The sequence below is a fragment of the Leopardus geoffroyi genome, chromosome B1, assembly GCF_018350155.1.
Source record: "Leopardus geoffroyi isolate Oge1 chromosome B1, O.geoffroyi_Oge1_pat1.0, whole genome shotgun sequence".
NCBI classification, from domain to species: domain Eukaryota; kingdom Metazoa; phylum Chordata; class Mammalia; order Carnivora; family Felidae; genus Leopardus; species Leopardus geoffroyi.
The window spans coordinates 96,921,755-96,940,712 of record NC_059327.1 but is presented as its reverse complement, the minus strand read 5'-3'; the positions used below and the strand labels follow the sequence as shown (position 1 = coordinate 96,940,712).

The window sequence follows — 18,958 nt, the reverse complement described above, 5'->3', positions numbered from 1 at the left end:
GGTATTCTAGTTACAGAAAATGTAGCCCATTGCTTCCCATCTCATGGGCCACACATTGACGTAACTTTTTTGTGTTAAGATACTTGTGCTTACTTTTCTTCCTTTTTTAGGGTTTGCTGAAGATGGCGGTATATAGGCTGAATTAGCAAGAGATGGTGAGGTATATCGGGGTTTATCAATTGTAGAACAGGCTCCTCTAGAGGGATATAAAGCACCGCCAAGTCCTTTGAGTTTTAAGCTGTTGCTAGTAGTTCTCTGGCGGATAGTTTTGTTTAGTTAAACTATCTAGGTTTAGGGCTAAGCATAGTGGGGTATCTAATCCCAGTTTGGGTCTTAGCTATCGTGTGGTCGGAGATGTTAAAGTTACTTTCGTGCTGTATTTTTACGTTAACTGTAGCTTTTTACAGCCTAGTTAAGGCTAGTTAAGTTAACTTTAGTATGAGTTTTTCTCTGTAACATGCTTTACGCCGTGGGTCTATTAGTTTGGGTTAATCTTATGACCGCGGTGGCTGGCATGAAATTTACCAACCCTTGTTTAATATAGCTTAGTCGAACTTGCATTCATAGCTTAATTTTTATCACTGCTATATCCCGTGGTGGTGTGGCTGAGCAAGGTGTCATGAGTTACAGTGGTTGTGTGCTTGATACCAGCTCCTTTAGGTCGCTGAGTGACCTTGAGGGCATTTTCACCGGGGTGCAGAGGCTTGCATGTATAATCTTATTAATAACTAATGGAAAAGCCAGGACCAAACCTTTGTGTTTATGGAGTCTAACGACTCATCTAGGCATTTTCAGTGCCTTGCTTTGTATATTTAAGCTACATTAACGGGGAGGAAGTATTGTATTAAGTTGATTAGGTGTGGGAAAAATATTGCTCGATAGGGACGAATTAGAGCTTAGGTTAGTTTATCTATAGATAGCTGCGAACAGAGATATAAATTAGTATTAGTAGTTAGTAATAACAGGGATTTGGTGAATTTATAAATGTTGCTTCTTAGGCCTTATATTTAGGTACAGGTTTAGTCTTGTTTTTTGGGTTTGGTAGGACAGTAAACGCATATTTTTATTAATAAGGTTAACGGCGGGTAAGGGGGATTTGGTTAAGCTAGTTATTTACTAAATTAAAGTGTTTGCTTGTGTAATGCATATATGCGTATGTGTAAACGTGAGTGTACGTGTATACGTGTATGCGTGTGTGCGTATACGTGGGTGCGTGCGCGCCGTGTCCCGTGAGACATTAGGAATTGAAGTATATGTCCTGTAACCATTGACTGAATTGCACCTTATTTGTATGCGTGTGGAGACCCCGCATAGAGAATAAGCCCAGCTACAAGATATTTGACTGCATCGAGACCTTTACGGTCATAGCTGAGTCATAGCAAGATCCCCCCCCCTAAAAATTAAAAAATACCAAATGCATGACACCACAGTTATGTGTGATCATGGGCTGATTAGTCATTAGTCCATCGAGATGTCCCATTTGAGAGGGTTGAAGGATTGGAGTCAAGAATTTGATGGCCCTGAGGTAAGAACCAGATGCCAGGTATAGTTTCACGATAGAAACCCCCAGGTTAAGATGGGCCCGGTGCGAGAAGAGGTACAAGTTCAGGCAAGGGTTGCTGGTTTCTCAAGGCTTGGTGATTAAGCTCTTTCGGACAGTTGAGGTCCATAGAAGATTAGTCCTAGAACTAATATTATGTACGACTATACACTATTATGTCTTATGTAATATAAATATTACGCATAAGCATTTGCGTATTACGCTTAGTAATGCAATGTATTACAATGCTTAGTAATGTAAATTAGCCTTTTCCATATTACTGAACTATTGAGGTATCTACTATGTACCAGACACTGTTCTGGTGCTGGGGATACAGCAGTGAACAAAGTCCCTTTCTTCATGAAGCTATTACCAGTGGAAGAGTCTACATTGTGTGAAGGGAGGTCTGGGTTCTTGTATTCCAGAAAGATTTACATGAGGATCCGTGCTCAAATAAAGACAGCAAGGAGGAAGGTAGCAAGCATAAAACAGTTTGCTTATTTATTTATTTATTTATTTATTTATTTATTTAAAACAGTTTATTAAGGACAGTACACTGGCAAGGTGGGAGAGTGGGCAGGCCCAGAGGTGGTAGCTGCACCTGGGTTAGGGGTCTCTTTTCTTTTTATGTTTGTGTAGGTTACGGGTCATAGCCGGGACAGTCTCTGGTTGGAAAGGGGAGTTTTGGGCTCTGCAGGGTTCTTGCCACAACTGTCATGGCCATCTTCCTCCTTGGTGGGGAGTGTAGAGGTTGAAACCACAATGTAAATATATTATAATGAAGCTGTAGGTTACCCTGGGGCAGAGGGAGGTGGAAGAGGAGAGCTTTGGCTCTTGGTCTATCAGCTCCTGGGCATTGGATGCCTTAATTTAAGGCCAGGATATTAAAAGCCAACAAGTCAGGATGTGATGCCCTTAGGCTTCTAATGTGTCACCTATTTATCGCTGCCTTTGCCTCCTGCTCACATTTAACTAACTGCCTATTCTACCAAAACCTATATCTAATGGAGAAGACGACTTAATTGGCAAGTCGTATAATATGTCAGGCAGGATAAGTTTAACAAGAATAATAAGATAAGGTAATATTTGAACAAAGACCTGAATGAAGTGAGGAAACGATCTGAAGGCAGGGCTTCCAGACAGAGAAAACAAGTACGAGTGCAATTGCAAAGCCACAGAAGTAGGAGTGGCTGAGAATGCTGGAGCCATCCGGGAGGAGGGTGGTAGGAGTTGAGATGGCAAAGGTTAGCAGGGCCAAGTCGCACATGGCCTGATGTATTTAAGGACTTTGGGGTTGCTCTGAAGGAGATAGGAAGCTCTCAGTTCTGAGCAGAGGAAGGACATGATCCTAAATTTTTGAAAGGATCACTTGAGCTACTACTGTGCCAAGAACAAGCTCTGTAGTGTAGCAAGGGTAGAGGCAGGGACCAGGAATTTCCATTAGGAGGCTATAGAAATTCTCAAAGCAAGGTGATAGTGGCTTCTGGATTCTGGATGTATTTTGAAGGGTGAGCCAAAAGGATCTGTTGACAGATTAGGTAAGGATTTTCAGAGAAAGAGAAGAATCAAGGATCACTCCATGATTTTAGCCTGAGCCTTACAAAGAGTCTTTTTTTTTTTTTCCAAATGAGTCATTCTTTTGCTAATGATTTAATCAATGGGAAATTTAGAGTATGCATGAAAGAAGAGACCACAGGTGCCTAGGTAGCTCTGTGGGTTAAGCAGCCATCTCTTGACTTGGGCTCAGGTCATGATCCTATAGTTTGTGAGATTGAGTCCCATGTTGGGTTCCATGCAGACAGCCTGCAGCCTGCTTGGGATTCTCTCTCTCTCTCTCTCTCTCTCTCTCTGTCCACCCTTACGCAGCTCATGCATGCGTTCTTGCTTTCTCTCTAAAAAATAAATAAATAAACCTTAAGAAAGGAAGAGACAATACTGTTTTAAGTATATTACAAAATCATCTATTAATTTAGTAACCTATTCATTAGTAATCTATGAAGCACCTACTATGTACCTGGCCCTGCTGCTTCAAAACATACAAATATGAATATCATATTGTCTCTGCCCTAGCAAAAAGCATATAGTCTACTGGAGAAGACAGATCTATAAACTGCTAATATAATTAATACAAATACTAATAATATAGGGCTGTGAGCAAAATGTTTTCTGGGAGATTTCAAGGACAGTTTATCTATAAAGTCTATTTTAGGAAATGGTATTTATACTAAGTATGAGGAAGAATAAAAATTTTCCCACCGATGAGAAGAGTGTCATTCTAGGCACTTAAGTATTAGGATCAGTCAATTCAAATCTCTGTGTGAAAACATTTTAAAATAACATTAATACCAGTGAATACTAATAATACTTATTTAATTTACAGAAAAAGAAAGCACTAAATGGTGAAGATCATTCAGGTTCTACAAATTCAGTATCTTCTCTTCACCCTGTGAAAGAACATGGTGTGTTGTTTGAATGCTCACCTGAAAAGTGGACAGATCAGAGAAAAACACCACCAGTTATGGCTTACTGGGTAGTAGGGTAAGTGGGGAAAAAAAAGTATTTGAAAGTGAAGTAAAATGTTAGAAAAGCAGTAAAAGAGATAAGCATTTTAAGATGTAGGCGTGGAATTATTAATCCAACTATAATATTTTAATAGACTTTAGAATTTTGCTTTATTTACCATCTCCTTAAATTCCTCCCAAGAATTTCTCTTTTTACTTTCTTTTTTTTTTAATGCATTTTTAAATTCAAGTATAATTAACACACAGTGTTATATTAGTTTTAGGCATACAATATAATGATTCAACAATTGTATACATTACTCAGTGTTCATCATGATAAGTGTACTCCTCATCCCCTTTACCTATCTCACCCATCTCCCACCCACCTCCCCTCTCTCAACTACCAATTTGTTCTCTGTATTTAAGAGACTGTTTTTCAGTTTGTCTCTTTTTCTTCTTTGTTTTGTTTCTTAAATTCTACATTTAAGTGAAATCATGTGGTATTTGTCTTTCTGACTGTTGTCTTTTTCTATTAAAAAAAGCTGATTTTGTTAGCTTATAAAATTATACTACTAATACACTAAAAGATAATGATTCCACAATTTTACTATTTCCTTCTATCCATCCCTACTTCTTTTCTTCCCTGTCTCCTCCTTTCTTTACCTCTTCCTTCTTCTTTCTCCCCACCCCACCCACCAACTGCAAGACCCTGCCTGACCTAGCTCCTGCCCGCTTGTTTCCATCTATCATTCCTTCTCCGCCCACTGTGCACAGCCACACTGGCATCCGTTGAATCTCGTTCCTGCTAGTCCTTCTGTTGAAATGTTCTACCTCTTAACCTTTGTATGTCTGGCTCCTTGATATTCAGACCAATGTTGGCCTCAAAAAGAGGATCCATGGGTTTTATTCTCAAGTTAGTTAACATAAAGTGTAGTGTTAGTTTCAGGAGTTGAACCCAATGATTCATCACTTACATATAACACCCAGTGCTCATCCCAACAAGTTCTCTCCTTGATGCCCATCACCCATTTACCCCACCCCCATCAACCCTCAGTTTGCTCTCTGTATTTTGAAGTCTCTTATGGTTTCCCTCCCTCTCAGTTATTGTTTATTTTCTTGTTTGTATATGGTCTTTCTCCCCTTCACTAGAAAATTAGCTTTATGAGGTCAGGAATTGTATCCGTCTTGTCCACTACTGGTGCCTGCAACAGCATTGTACATAGTCACTTGATAAATATGTAACAATTGAGTAAATGGAGTTGTGCTGGCAAAATGTGGTAGTGGGAGGGTGGTATGGCAAACACGAAGATAAAGTCACAGCTATCAGCAGTCTTACATCTAGAAGAAGAAATACCAAATATGCTCAAACATATATATATATATATCTTTATTTATGGATATATAGATTTTTTTTAGATAGGTAGAATGAATTAGTTGATACAACCAAACACTATGGGAGTTCTGAGGAAGGGGTGAAAACCTATGTTGGGATTACAAAGAAAGGCTTATAGATTCCATTTGGCCTAGTTTGAAAATGAATTGGATTTGGATAGAACATTCTAGGAAAAGGATGGGATGAAGAAAGACTGAAACAAGGGAAATCATAAGGCATACAGTGAGTAGACTGATTTGCCAGGATGCTAAAGGAATGATATATACAAAGATAAAATGAAAGATTGACTGGAAAGCTAAGTTAGGACCACTGCAAAGAGCCTCCAATTTCTGACCCAGGAATTCAGTTTTGAGCGAAATATTGAGCCACTAAACATTCTTTGAGTTGCAGTAAAGAATTGATGGAAGAGCTGGCTACTGGTGTGGTACCCGCACCTGGCCCCTGGGGGTAGGGGAGCCAGCCCTGACTAGGTAGTGAACTCAGAGGTGCATTGGGAGAGCAGTCCCCTCCTTTGAGTGCTGTGGGAAGAAGATATATTGCCACTCCAAGGACAAATGACCCTGCAGGCACCAGCCAGAGACCTTTCGTCAGCTGGGCGGAGTGGCACTATGGGGCACATGGAGCAGGATCCTTTCAGACATTGGAGTTTGAATCCCAGCCAAGTGCCTCAGAGGCGTTGGAGACTGCGGAGTGGGACAAACAGGCTGCTCGCACCTGCACGGTGCTATGAGGATTGTCTGAACAGTGTGGTTTGTGACACCCGGCAGGGGAGTGGAGATTGGGGTGTTACCGTTTTTCTCCCCATCACCAACTTGGTGGGGCTTCAGGGAACAAGACAGCACCCACCACCCCCCCAGTGGAGGCGGGACCTGTTTATACCAAATCCCACCCCTCTGTGCCTGGCAACTGCATATCTACCAGAGCGAGACTGACACTGACTGAACCAGAAGGGCCCTCCTCTAGACCAGCACAGCCGCCAGTTCCAAGGCACCATCAGACAATGACATTTTTAATCTATTCTTTTTATACCTCTTCTGTATCTCCTTCTTCTTTATTTTCCTCTCTCTCTCTCTCTCTGGATTAAGCCATGTAGTTTCTCAGAACCTCTGCCTGGTCATTTTTTTTCCCCACCCCTGTCATTTCTCTCTTTGTATGAAATAAGGCTTCTTTCACCACCACCCCCTTTCTTAATTTTTTCCACGTTATTTCAGCGAACAAATCAAAGCACACCTGGTGGAAGGTCTAAACCACCACTACAAATAGGAAGATAAAGCAACCAGAGTCACAACAACAGACAACACTCAACACACTCCAAAAACACCTCCTGAAGGTCCAGGCCCTGGACAGTGTATGACCCCTTTTTGATATAGTAGTACTCACAGATGCAGGACACATAACAAACTATTAAAACATGTAAAAGGCAGAAAACTAACCAAAATTATGAAACAGAAGGATTTTCCTTAAGAAAAATTCCAGGAAGAAGTGACAGCCAGAGAATTGCTCAAAACAGATATAAACAATATATCTGAGCAGAATTTAGAATAATAGTCATAAGATTAATAGCTGGGCTTGAAAAAAGCATAGAAGACAGCAGAGAATCTATTGCTGCAGAGATCAAGGAACTAATAGTCACAATTAATTAAGAAATGCTGTAAATGAGGTGCAAAATAAACTAGATATAGTGACAGCAAGGATGGAGAAAGGAGAGGAGAGAATAACTGAAATAGAAGATAAATTATGGAAAATGATGAAGCCAAGAAAAAGAGAATAAGAAAATAGTAGACCACGAGGGGAGAATTAGAGACCTAAATGATTCAATGAAATATAATAATATCTATCCATATCATAGGAGTTCCAGAGGAAAAAGAGAGAGAGAAAGGGGCAGAAGGTTTATTTGAACAAATTATAGCTGAGAACTTCCCTAATCTGGGGAAGGAAGCAGACATCCAAGTTCAGGAGGCACAGAGAACTCCCTTCAGAATAAACAAGAACAGGTCTTCATCATGTAATATCATAGTGAAACTGGCAATATGCAAAGATAAAGAGAGAATTCTTTAAGCAGCTAGGGACAAATGGGTCTTAACCTACAAGGGTAGACACATAAGGGTAGTAGCAGACCTGTCCGCTGAAACTTGGCAGTCCAGAAGAGAGTGGCAGGAAATATTCAATGTGCTGAAATATAAAATATGCATCCAAGAATCCTTTATCCAGCAAGGCTGTCTTTCAGAACAGAAGGAGAGATAAAGGCTTTCCCAGACAAACAAAAACTGAAGGAGTTAATGACCACTAAACCAGATCTGCAGGAGATCCTAAGGGGGACTCTGAGTGGAATGCTACAAAGACTACAAAGGACCAGAGACATCACCACAGGCACGAAACCTACAGATAACACAAAAACACTAAATCCATATTTTCAATAATCACTCTGAATGTAAGTGCCCCAATCAAAAGACATAGGATATCATAATGGATAAAAAACCAAGATCCATCTATATACTGTCTACAAGAGACTCATTTTAAAATTTTTTTTTTTTTAACGTTTATTTATTTTTGAGACAGAGAGAGACAAAGCATGAACAGGGGAGGGGCAGAGAGAGAGGGAGACACAGAATCTGAAACAGGCTCCAGGCTCTGAGCCGTCAGCACAGAGCCCGACGCGGGGCTTGAACTCACGGACCGTGAGATCATGACCTGAGCCGAAGTCCAACGCTTAACTGACCAAGCCACCCAGGCGCCCCAGCAAGAGACTCATTTTAGACCTGAGGCACCTTCAGATTGAAAGTGAGGGGATAGAGAGCCATCTATCATGCTACTGGAAGTCCAAAGAAAGCTGGAGTAGCCATATTTGTCTCAGACAAACTAGATTTTAAACTAAAGACTGTAAATAGAGATGAAGAAGGGCATTCTATCATAATTAAGGGGTCTGTCCATCAAGAAGAGCTAACAGTTGTAAATGTTTGTGTCCTCTACTTGAAAGCACCTAAATATATATATCAGTTAATCACAAACATAAGCAATCTTATTGATAACAATATGGTAATTGTAGGTGATGTTAATACTCCCCTTACAGCAATGGACAGATCATATAGGCAGAAAAATCAATAAAGAAACAATGTCCTTGAATTATACACAGGACTAGATGGACTTGACAAATATATTCATAACTTTTCATCCCACAGTAGCAGTATACACATTCTTCTCAACTGCACATGGAACATTCTCCAAAATAGAACATACACTGGGTCACAAAACAGCCCTCAATAAATATAAAAGAATTGAGATCATACCATGCGTATTTTCAGACCACGACGCTATGAAACTTGAAATCAACCACAAGAAAAAATTTGGAAAGCCTCCAAATGCATGGAGGTTAAAGAATATTGTACTAAAGAATGAATGGGTCAACCAGCCAATTAAAGGAGAAATTTAAAAATATATGGAAGCGAATGAAAATGAAAACATGACAGTCCAAAGACTTTAGGATGCAGCAAAGATAGTCCTAAGAGGAAAATACCTTGCAATCCAGGACTATCTCAAGAAACAAGAAAAATCCCAAATACAAAACCTAACTTCACACTTAAAGGAACTAGAAGCAGAGCAGCAAAGAAACCCTAAAGCCAGCAGAAGAGAAATAATAAAGATTAAAGCAGAAATAAACAATATAGAATTAAAAAAAAAAAAACAGTGAAAACAGATCAATGAATCTAAGAGCTGGTTTGTTTTTTTTTTAATTTTTTTTTCAACGTTTATTTATTTTTGGGACAGAGAGAGACAGAGCATGAACGGGGGAGGGGCAGAGAGAGAGGGAGACACAGAATCGGAAGCAGGCTCCAGGCTCTGAGCCATCAGCCCAGAGCCTGACGCGGGGCTCGAACTCACGGACCGCGAGATCGTGACCTGGCTGAAGTCGGACGCTTAACCGCCTGCGCCACCCAGGCACCCCGGTTTTTTGAAAGAATAAACAAAATTGATAAAACCCTAGCCAGTCCTCTCTCCAAAAGAAAAGAGAGAACCCAAATAGATAAAATCATGAATGAAAGAGGAAAGATCACAACCAACACCACAGAAATACAGTTATTAGAGAATACTGTGAAAAATTATACGCCAAGAAACTGGACAATCTGGAAGAAATGGAAAAATTCCTAGACACCTGAAACTCAAACAGGAAGAAATAGAAAATTTAAACAGACCTGTAACCAGCAAAGAAATTGAATCGGTTATCAAAAATCTCCCAGCAAATAAGAGTCCTGGGCCAGATGGCTTCCCAGGGGAATTCTACCAGACATTTAAAGCAGAATTAATACCTATTCTTTTCAAGTTTTTCCAAAAAATAGAAACAGAAGGAAAGCTTTCAGACTCATTCTATGAAGCCAGCATTCCTTTATTCCCAAACCAAAGATCCCACTAAAAAAGGAGAATTACAGGCCAATATTCCTGATGAACATGGATGCAAAAATTCTCAACAAGATACTAGCAAATCTAATTCAAGAGTATATTAAAAGAATGATTCACCATGATCAAGTGGGATTCATTCCTGGGCTGGTTCAATATTTGCAAATCAATCAATGTGATACATCATATTAATAGAAGAAAAGATAAGAACCATATGATCCTGTCAATAGATGAGGAAAAAGCATTTGACAAAATACAGCATCCTTTCTTAATAAAAACCCTCAAGAAAGTTGGGATAGAAGGAATATACCTTAATATCATAAAAGCCATACATGAAAGGCCTACAGCTAATATCATCCTCAATAGAGAAAACCTAAAAGCTTTCCCCCTGAGATCAGGAACACAGTGGGGATGTCCATTCTCACCACTGTTGTTTAACATACTGTTGGAAGTCCTAGCCTCAGCAGTTAGACAAAAAAAATGAAATAAAAAGCATCCAAATTGGCAAGGAAGAAGTCAAACTTTCATTTTTTGTAGATGACATGATACTCTACATGTAAAACCCAAAACACTCCACCAAAAAACTACTAGAACTGATCCATGAATTCAGAAAAGTCACAGGATGTACAATCAATGTACAGATCAGTTGCATTTCTATACACCAATAATGAAGCAACAGAAAGAGAAATCAAGAAATCAGTCCCATTTACAGTTGCACCAAGAATCATAAAATACCTAAGAATAAACCTAACCAAAGACGTAAAAGATCTGTATGCTAAAAACTATAGAAAACTTATGAAAGAAATTGAAGAAGACACAAAGAAATGGGAAAACATTCCATGCTCATGGAATGGAAGAACAAATATTGTTAAAATGTCGATACTACCCAAAGCAATCTATACGTTCAATTCAATTCCAGTTAAAATTGCACCAGCATTATTCTCAGAACTAGAATAAACAATCCTAAAATTTGTATGGAACCACAAAAGACCCTGAATAGCTAGAATAATGTTGAAAAAGAAAACCAAAGCTGGAGGCATCACCATCCCAGACTTTAGCCTGTGCTACGAAGCTGTAATCATCAAGACAGCATGGTATTGGAACAAAAATAGACACACAGAGCAATGGAATAGAATTGAGAACCCAGAATTGGACCCACAAATATATGGCCAGCTAATCTTCGACAAAGCAGGAAAGAGTATCCAATGGAAAAAAGACAGTCTCTTTAGCAAATGGTGCTGGTAGAACTGGACAGCAACATGCAGAAGAATGGACCTGGGCCACTTTCTTACACCATACACAAAAATAAACTCAAAATGGATGTAAGACCTAATGTGAGACAGGAGACCATCAATACCCTAGAGGAGGGCAACAACAGGCAACAACCTCTTTGACCTTTGCAACTGAGGTTGCAGCAACTTCTTACTCAGCACATCTCTGCAGGCAAGGGAAATAAAAGCAAAAATGAACTATTGGGACCTCTTCAAGATAAAAAGCTTCTGCATAGCAAAGGAAACAATCAACAAAACTAAAAGGCAAATGACAGAATAGGAGAAGATATTTGCTAATGACATACCAGATAAAGGTTATTATTCAAAATCTATAAAGAACTTACCAAACTCAACACTGGAAAAACAAATAATCCAGTGAAGAATTGGGCAGAAGACATGACTAGACACTTTTACAAAGAAGACATCCAGATGGCCAACAGACACATGAAAAAATGCTCAACATCACTCATCATCATGGAAATACAAATCAAAACCACACTGAGATACCACCTTACACTGGTCAGAATGGCTAAAATTAACAACTCAGGAAACAACAGATGTTGACAAGGATGTGGAGAATCAGGAACCCTCTTGTACTGCTGGTATGTCCATTCTAGAAACAGTGTACAGCCATTCTAGAAACAGTGTAGAGTTTCCTCAAAAAATTAAAAACAGAATTACCCTACAACCCAGCAATAGCACCACTAGGAATTTATCCACAGGATACAGAGTGCTGATTCACAGGGGCACATGTATCCCGATGTTTATAGCAGCACTATCAACAATAGCCAAATTATGGAAAGAGCCCAAATGTTCATCAACTGATGAATGGATAAAGAAGATGTGGTATATATATACAATGGAATACTACTCAGCAATGAGAAAGAATGAAATTTTGCCATTTGCAACAATGTGGATGGAACTGGAGAGTATTATGCTAAGTGAAATAAGTCAGAGAAACATATCATGTGTTTTCACTCATGTGGAATTTGAGAAACTTAACAGAAGACCATGGGGAAGGAAGGGGAAAAAAACAGTTACAAACAGAGAGGGAGGGAGGCAAACCACAAGAGACTCATAAATGCAGAGAACAAACTGAGGGTTGACAGGGGCGGGGGAGAGGGGAAAATGGGTGATGGTCATTGAGGAGGGCACTTGTTGGGATGAGCACTGGGTGCTGTATGTAAGCAATGAATCATGTGAATTTACTCCCAAAGCCAAGAGTACCCTGTATACACTGTATGTTAGCTAACTTAAATATAAATTATATTTAAATTAATAAATAATAAATAAAAAACGAAATTTAACCTAAAAAAAATTGGTGGAAGAAGTAATCCTGTGTATTGGTCCATAAGATTTAGAATCACCTGAGTCACTTATTAAAATCAGAAATGCCTGTGGCCCACCCCAGACCCACTAACAGAATCTAGGATAGCGGGACTCTATATTTTTAGTAAACTCCTTGTGATTGTGATGTGTAATCAACCAAAGTTGGGAGGAACATCAGCATAAGCTCAACTCTGTGTAGTCTGATTAGAGATGTGCTACTGTAAGATTACACCAGGAGCAGGAAAGGGAGTAGTGTAGACACAGAGAACAGAGATAAGAACAGTTAGGCATACATGCACATGTGCAGTGGAGCCTTAACTACATTCACAACAATTGGAATAGAAAGAATCAAGAGGTATTGAATTATGATGATGCAGATATGTATATACTAGATAAATTTGGAGCACCTGGGTGGCTTAGTCAGTTAAGCGTCCAACTTGGGATCAGGTCAAGATTTCACAGTTCGTGAGTTCGAGCCCCACATAAGGCTCTGTGCTGACAGCTCAGAGCCTGGAGCCTGCTTCAGATTTTGTGTCTCTCTCCCTGCCCCTCCTTCGCTTGCACTCTGTCTCTCTCTCTCAAAAATAAATAAACATTTAGAAAAAAAGAATAGAGAAATTTAAGGAAGTCAGGCAAACTATCTCTGATTTAAATAGTTTGATTTGTATACACTAGTGTCCGCTAAATGTATCAGAACAAATTTTTTTAAATTTTTTTTAATATTCACTTATTTTTGAGAGAGAGAGACAGCAACAGAGTGTGAGAGGGCTAGGGGCAGAGAGAGATAGAGACACAGAATCAGAAGGAGGTTCCAGGCCCCGAGCTGTCAGCACAGAGCCTGACGCAAGGCTCAAATTTACATGCCATGAGATCGTGACCTTAGCTGAAGTCAGGCACTTAACCAACTGAGTCACCTAGGTGCCCGATAAATATATCAAAAATTTAACTCTCTAAAAAAATCAAAGTTTCAATGGTATTTCCAATTGAATACTATCTCCAAAAACAAATCATATATTTAAAATGTTTTAATAATAATTAACATTTAGAAAGTAAATGGCAGTGTTCAGTAACTATTGTACTTAATGATGTTAACATCAATTGGCTTTATTGTAATAATAATGACTACATTTAATATTTTAAAACTGAGGGATATGGTAATTACATATTGATGAAATAGGCTTTTTACACTCTGGAAAAATAGAAATAATTGACCTAAGACATATATTATTTATTTAAAAATTAATCTAGCTATATTTCCCCCTACTATAGATTTAGACTAGTGGTTTTTAATTCACTACTAATTCTTTCAAAAACAAAAATAAGATATATTAAAAGATTGGAGGTTTTTCCCCTTGATTTTTGTTTTTTGATTTCTGAAATGAGTGTGTTCTTTTCCTCTACAGGAGACTCTTTCTTCGTCCCAAACTTCAAGAACTTTACGTCTGTTTTCATGATTCAGTCACAGAAATTGCCATAGAAATGGCTTTTAAATTGTTCTTTGGATTAACCTTGTAGCTGTGTTTTCTTAATGCATAGCAACTATGCATGGAACATTGAACAGTGTTAGGATTGCTGAAAACATACACAAGAAGATAAGGTTTAGCTTCTTTTAACTGTTCAGTTTTGAACATAATAATGTTAAATATTGAGATGATATGCTCTTGGGTTTGATGCACTAAATCTTATGTAGTATTGTCAGACTTTTGAAAAGATACTTGATCAAAATAAGAAGGGATTTTTAACTTATTTCCATTTTTGTATGTAATGTTAATTTATTGACTAGTTTGAAATAATGTGAAGTTTTATATAAAATTAATAGAGGAAATATTTATCTTGAGGAAATATTTATCTTGGAAAAATACACAGTTCATAAGTAAATTCACTTGTGTATTTTTCTCAAGACTAATGAGGATATCTGGTGAAAGAATCACAAAACTGGAGGATGTGACCAGGTCCTGTAACTAATTAGTGCTGTGACCATGAACAAGTTTTTGTACCTCTCTGAGCTCAGAATCTTCATGTATAAATGAGATGACTGCATTGAGACTTCTAAAGTCCCTCTTAAGTAACATGTGCAATTTTTTTTCTTCTTGCCTAGTTGTCAGTATCTAAATTTGTAATGTCCAAGTACTGACTCCTTATTAGATCAAATACTTTTCTTTAGTTTAAGTGCTTTAATAGATACCTCACTGTGGGGTAGAAGAACTAAGGAATGAAAATTAAACTTTTTTCTCTATTTATTTGATTCTCTTTACTATTTCAGATCAGCTCTGTTTTGTCCAGAATATAGTTTTTAAACTATTTAGTGTCCATAAACTTTTATTATTTTTCTTTTTGTTGAAATATATTCAGGTATGCACACACATTTTATATAGTTCATGAATTTCAAGACAGCTGTATGTAAATCTTTTTACGAACCTAATCATGTTAAAAAACACTGAAAAACTTGGATTAAAGTAATCCTATGGTGACTTGTTAAGTACTAATTTTTGCCTTACAAATATGTCTCATTATGTGTTGGGTTTTCCCAGAGGGAGGTACCTTAATGAGCAAAAGTTTACTTGACCTTTAGTAGAGAAAGAAAACTAATGAGATAAGAATTTTCTTTGACTGTGACAATTTGGTAGATTGAGAAGGAAGGAAAAACATAATAACTGCATTTTTTATTACCATTTACCTAATGGATCCTCCTGAAGTTTCAGATGTCCTTAAGACTACAATACTGGGTATTTTCTTCTTCAGGACTTAAGCTATGGAAGGAAAATTATGCCAACACATGTAAAATCAGTTTCTATTTCCTTCCCCTCAGACGCCTGGAACATGAGCCCTCCAGGTTAGAATTAACTGTAAAACATCGTGGGTGCACCATTTGAAATATTTGGTCTTTTTTTTTTTTAATTTTTTTTTTAACGTTTATTTATTTTTGAGACAAAGAGAGACAGAGCATGAACGGGGGAGGGTCAGAGAGGGAGACACAGAATCTGAAACAGGCTCCAGGTCTGAGCTGTCAGCACAGAGCCCGACACGGGGCTCGAACTCACGGACCGCGAGATCATGACCTGAGCCGAAGTCAGCCGCTCAATCGACTGAGCCACCCAGGCGCCCCTGAAATATTTGGTCTTAAAAGAAACACTGTTACCTCTCTGTAATCAGTTTGAGAAATTTTCACCCAGGTATTTAAAATGCAAATGACTATATTTGTCCTATTAGTGACTTATGGGCCTTAAATTTAACATTGAAATCAAGGCAAGAAACTTTGGTTCTTGAAATGTACAAAATGGCTTAAAATATCCTCCCCTTAAGATCACAGTATTGGTCAGAATGGTAGACTCTTTACCACTGCATTAGTTTAAGGAACTTTGTTTATAAGTATTTATTAAATGTCTTAAATTTCTTAATATGTCCCCCAAACACCATGTGCTATTTTCAATACTGAGATGTATTAATAAATGCAGCTATTAATCCCCTCAGCTTTTCAAACAGACTGAACTAAAATATCTCAGGTTTTATTATAAGGGACTTTTTTTTATTTCATTTAATGAAATTTTGGTCTTTTGAACTGCTTTAATGGTGTCAAAGAATCTTGAGACCACCACTCAATAACTAAAATAAAAAGACAAAGTAGTCTACTTACCTTAATAAGAGGAAAATCCTTTGCTAAATTGTAGATGTATATAGCATAATGTTCATGTTGCAGAGACATTGCATTTTTAGGAAATAAAACCAAACATTGTGGTTGTCATCTCTAAATGGATATTGAAGTAAGCATTGTAACTAAATCTAGCTGCCCATTTTCCAAATTTATTGAGATGCACATCTGAAAGATCAATCTGACTATTGGCCAATGACTGCCTATCTGCCACTTTATTTAAAAAAAAGGGACAAAGTAAAAGTGCAGATGCCCCAGAGGTATGTTTTAGCAGATACAGAAACATTCTTAAGTTGGATTTTATTATTAGCATCCTGCAAATGTTCCCTTTTACTAGACTATGAATGCAAAAGACTATAGAACTATCAATTTTGGGAAATACCAGGTACTATTTTATCATCACCATATATCTTGTAGCCCCCCCAAAATTATGTTTTAGATTCTACACCTTCCACCCTTCACCCTCCTCCCCTTTCTTCCTTTGTTTTCTTTCTGTTGGGTTAGAGAACTGTACTTAGCAAAGGAGAGTTTCTTATTTGTGCCAAGAAACTGTTGATGATGATGCATACTGGCAAGATAGTAAATTTGCAGTGCCTGCTTTTTTATATTTCTGACACAAATGGGAAAAGTTGTGAAACCAATTTAGTAGGTTTGTCTGCTTTGAAAATTCTTGGGAATAATATTGTGAATAACACTTGTTATCTGTGTAAGTTCCCCCTAAATAGTGCCTGCACAGTGCACACGCTGTAAAAGTGTTAGCTACTACTACTACCACCACCATCTATTATTATTATCCATTGGTTGAAAACCCAGGAGCCAGCTAAATCATACCTGCTACTGTACAAAGTGTTGGGGAAAATCTGAGAAAAAAATTCAGCACTGAACACTTTGAGAACAAGGATGTATACTTTGGATATTCTAAAATACATTATTAAATGTTATTAAAACTTTAATCTATACACTAAACTGTGTGAAAATGATTTAATTTTCTAGAGTTGTATTTCTCTATTCTATATAATGAAGCTATTTTTATATTGATAGTCTTTAATAAAGATGGTTTGGAGGTATGTTTGCAGTTGTGTTGTCCTTTCATGCATTCAGCCAACAAATATTTATTGACTTTCTACTCTGTGCCACGCACTGTTCTGGATGCCAGGGGTAAAGCGGTGAACAAAACAGCTAAAAACAGACCTTCACGGACCTGATGTTCCAGTGGAAGAGGAAGGCCACAAATAAGTAAAATATGTTGATAAAAGCTGAGAGGGAAAAAAAAGTGAAGGAAGAAATTGGATAGGAAGTGTGAGAAATAGGGTAGCCAGAAAAAGGGTTACTGAGGTGACCCTAGACCTGAACTAAGAGGAAACTAACCATGCTGATTTCTAAGGAAAGCAGAGTGAACAGCTCAAAGGCCCTGAGATGCTGTACTTTTATATCAACATGTAAATCACCGGAACTTTTTTTGATCCCAAAATCAGTAAATGCAATGCAGCTGGTGAAACATTTTAAGCTCAGACTTTAGAAAAGAGCTGATCCACAGCTCTTAAGGTAAAAAGCTACATTTCTAAGTATTTTCACTTTTGCTATCTTCTGTCAATGAATATATGTCAGAAATAAGCTTGAGGATATGATAAATCAGTGTGCTATAAACATTGTCAACTATAGGGTCAAAAGTGGGGTTTCAGGGGAAAGGGAGTCAAGAAAGGAAGGAAGAGAAAATTTGCCTGGGGAACAACAGAACACTTGCTTTTCTGTCTGAGATATATATATGTTCCTTGGGACCGGAGATCTTCCTTTGACCTCTCTTGGCACCTTAAGAACACAATCTTGCCTGGAATGTGATTCAAGCATTCCCTGTGCCCCCTTAAATTTCTCCCTGTGTGCTTGTTAATACTTTAATATCCTATAAAGGAGACTGAAACCTCTTTTACTATTCCTATTTTTGCAGATAAAACATCAATCACGTCTTGAATTTGCATGGATTTCGCAAAGGGTTTTGAAATCTGTGCAATGAGAAGACTTTAAATCTTTTAAGCCTAGAAATAATCAATGCAATTGCTTCAGAAAGCTTAATCTGGTAGCAGCATGTAAAATGGAGAGATTTGGCTGTAAAACCAGTTAAGGTTCGAATAAGCTGCCATGGAAAGAAAGGTAGCACCAAAATGGTACCAGCAGGACTTGCCACCTGCTTTTGTATGAGGTAATCAAAATATAAACAAAATTCCTGCTCTGGAACCCTGGCCTAAATATGGTTTTGTACTAGTGACAAGTAGTATTAAAAGTGTTATAACACACTTAAGATAAAAAACTAGAACCTCAAGTTCAAACAACTAACTCCTACAGAGTAAGAGATGATAAAATAGGATCTCTTTATTAGAAACCATCAAATAAGCTATAAAGAAAGAAATCAGGAGTATATTAGATGCTACTACAGAAAGATTTCCAGGATGTACAAAGTGAAAAAAAGCAAGGTGAAAGAAAATACAGCAAGACCTCATGTCCAGGATAGATGTATGTCTACTGCATATACTTGACCAGAGTCAGACCTGAACCTGGTAACACTCCAGATGAATTCTCAAAACTGTGGTATGCATATAGATGTCACCAAGACCTCCTCGGAGACACCATGAGATAAAAACTTTACTTAAAAAAATTTTTTTTTCATCATTTATTTACTTTTGGAGACAGAGAATGAGCGAGGGAGGGGCAGAGAAAGCGAGGAGACACAATCAGAAACCGACTCCAAGCTCTGAGCTGTCAGCACAGAGCCGGACACCAGGCTCAAACTCATGAACCACGAGTTCATGACATAAACCAAAGTCCGAGGCTGAACGGACTGAGCCCCAGGCGCCCCTAAGAATTTTTCTTAATAATACTAAGACATTA

General features: G+C 38.0%; 1 protein-coding gene across 1 annotated transcript in view; it reads left to right on the top strand.

Moving 5' to 3' along the window:
- Positions 1–17,142, top strand: part of INTU (inturned planar cell polarity protein) — a 90,725-nt gene extending 73,583 nt beyond the window's left edge. Inside the window, exons 15-16 of the mRNA XM_045468058.1 lie at positions 3,921–4,078; positions 13,830–17,142. Of these exons, the coding sequence (XP_045324014.1) occupies positions 3,921–4,078; positions 13,830–13,941 (270 nt within the window). The 3' untranslated portion in view covers positions 13,942–17,142. The remainder of the gene's footprint in view (positions 1–3,920; positions 4,079–13,829) is intronic.
- Positions 17,143–18,958: the final 1,816 nt, after the last annotated feature.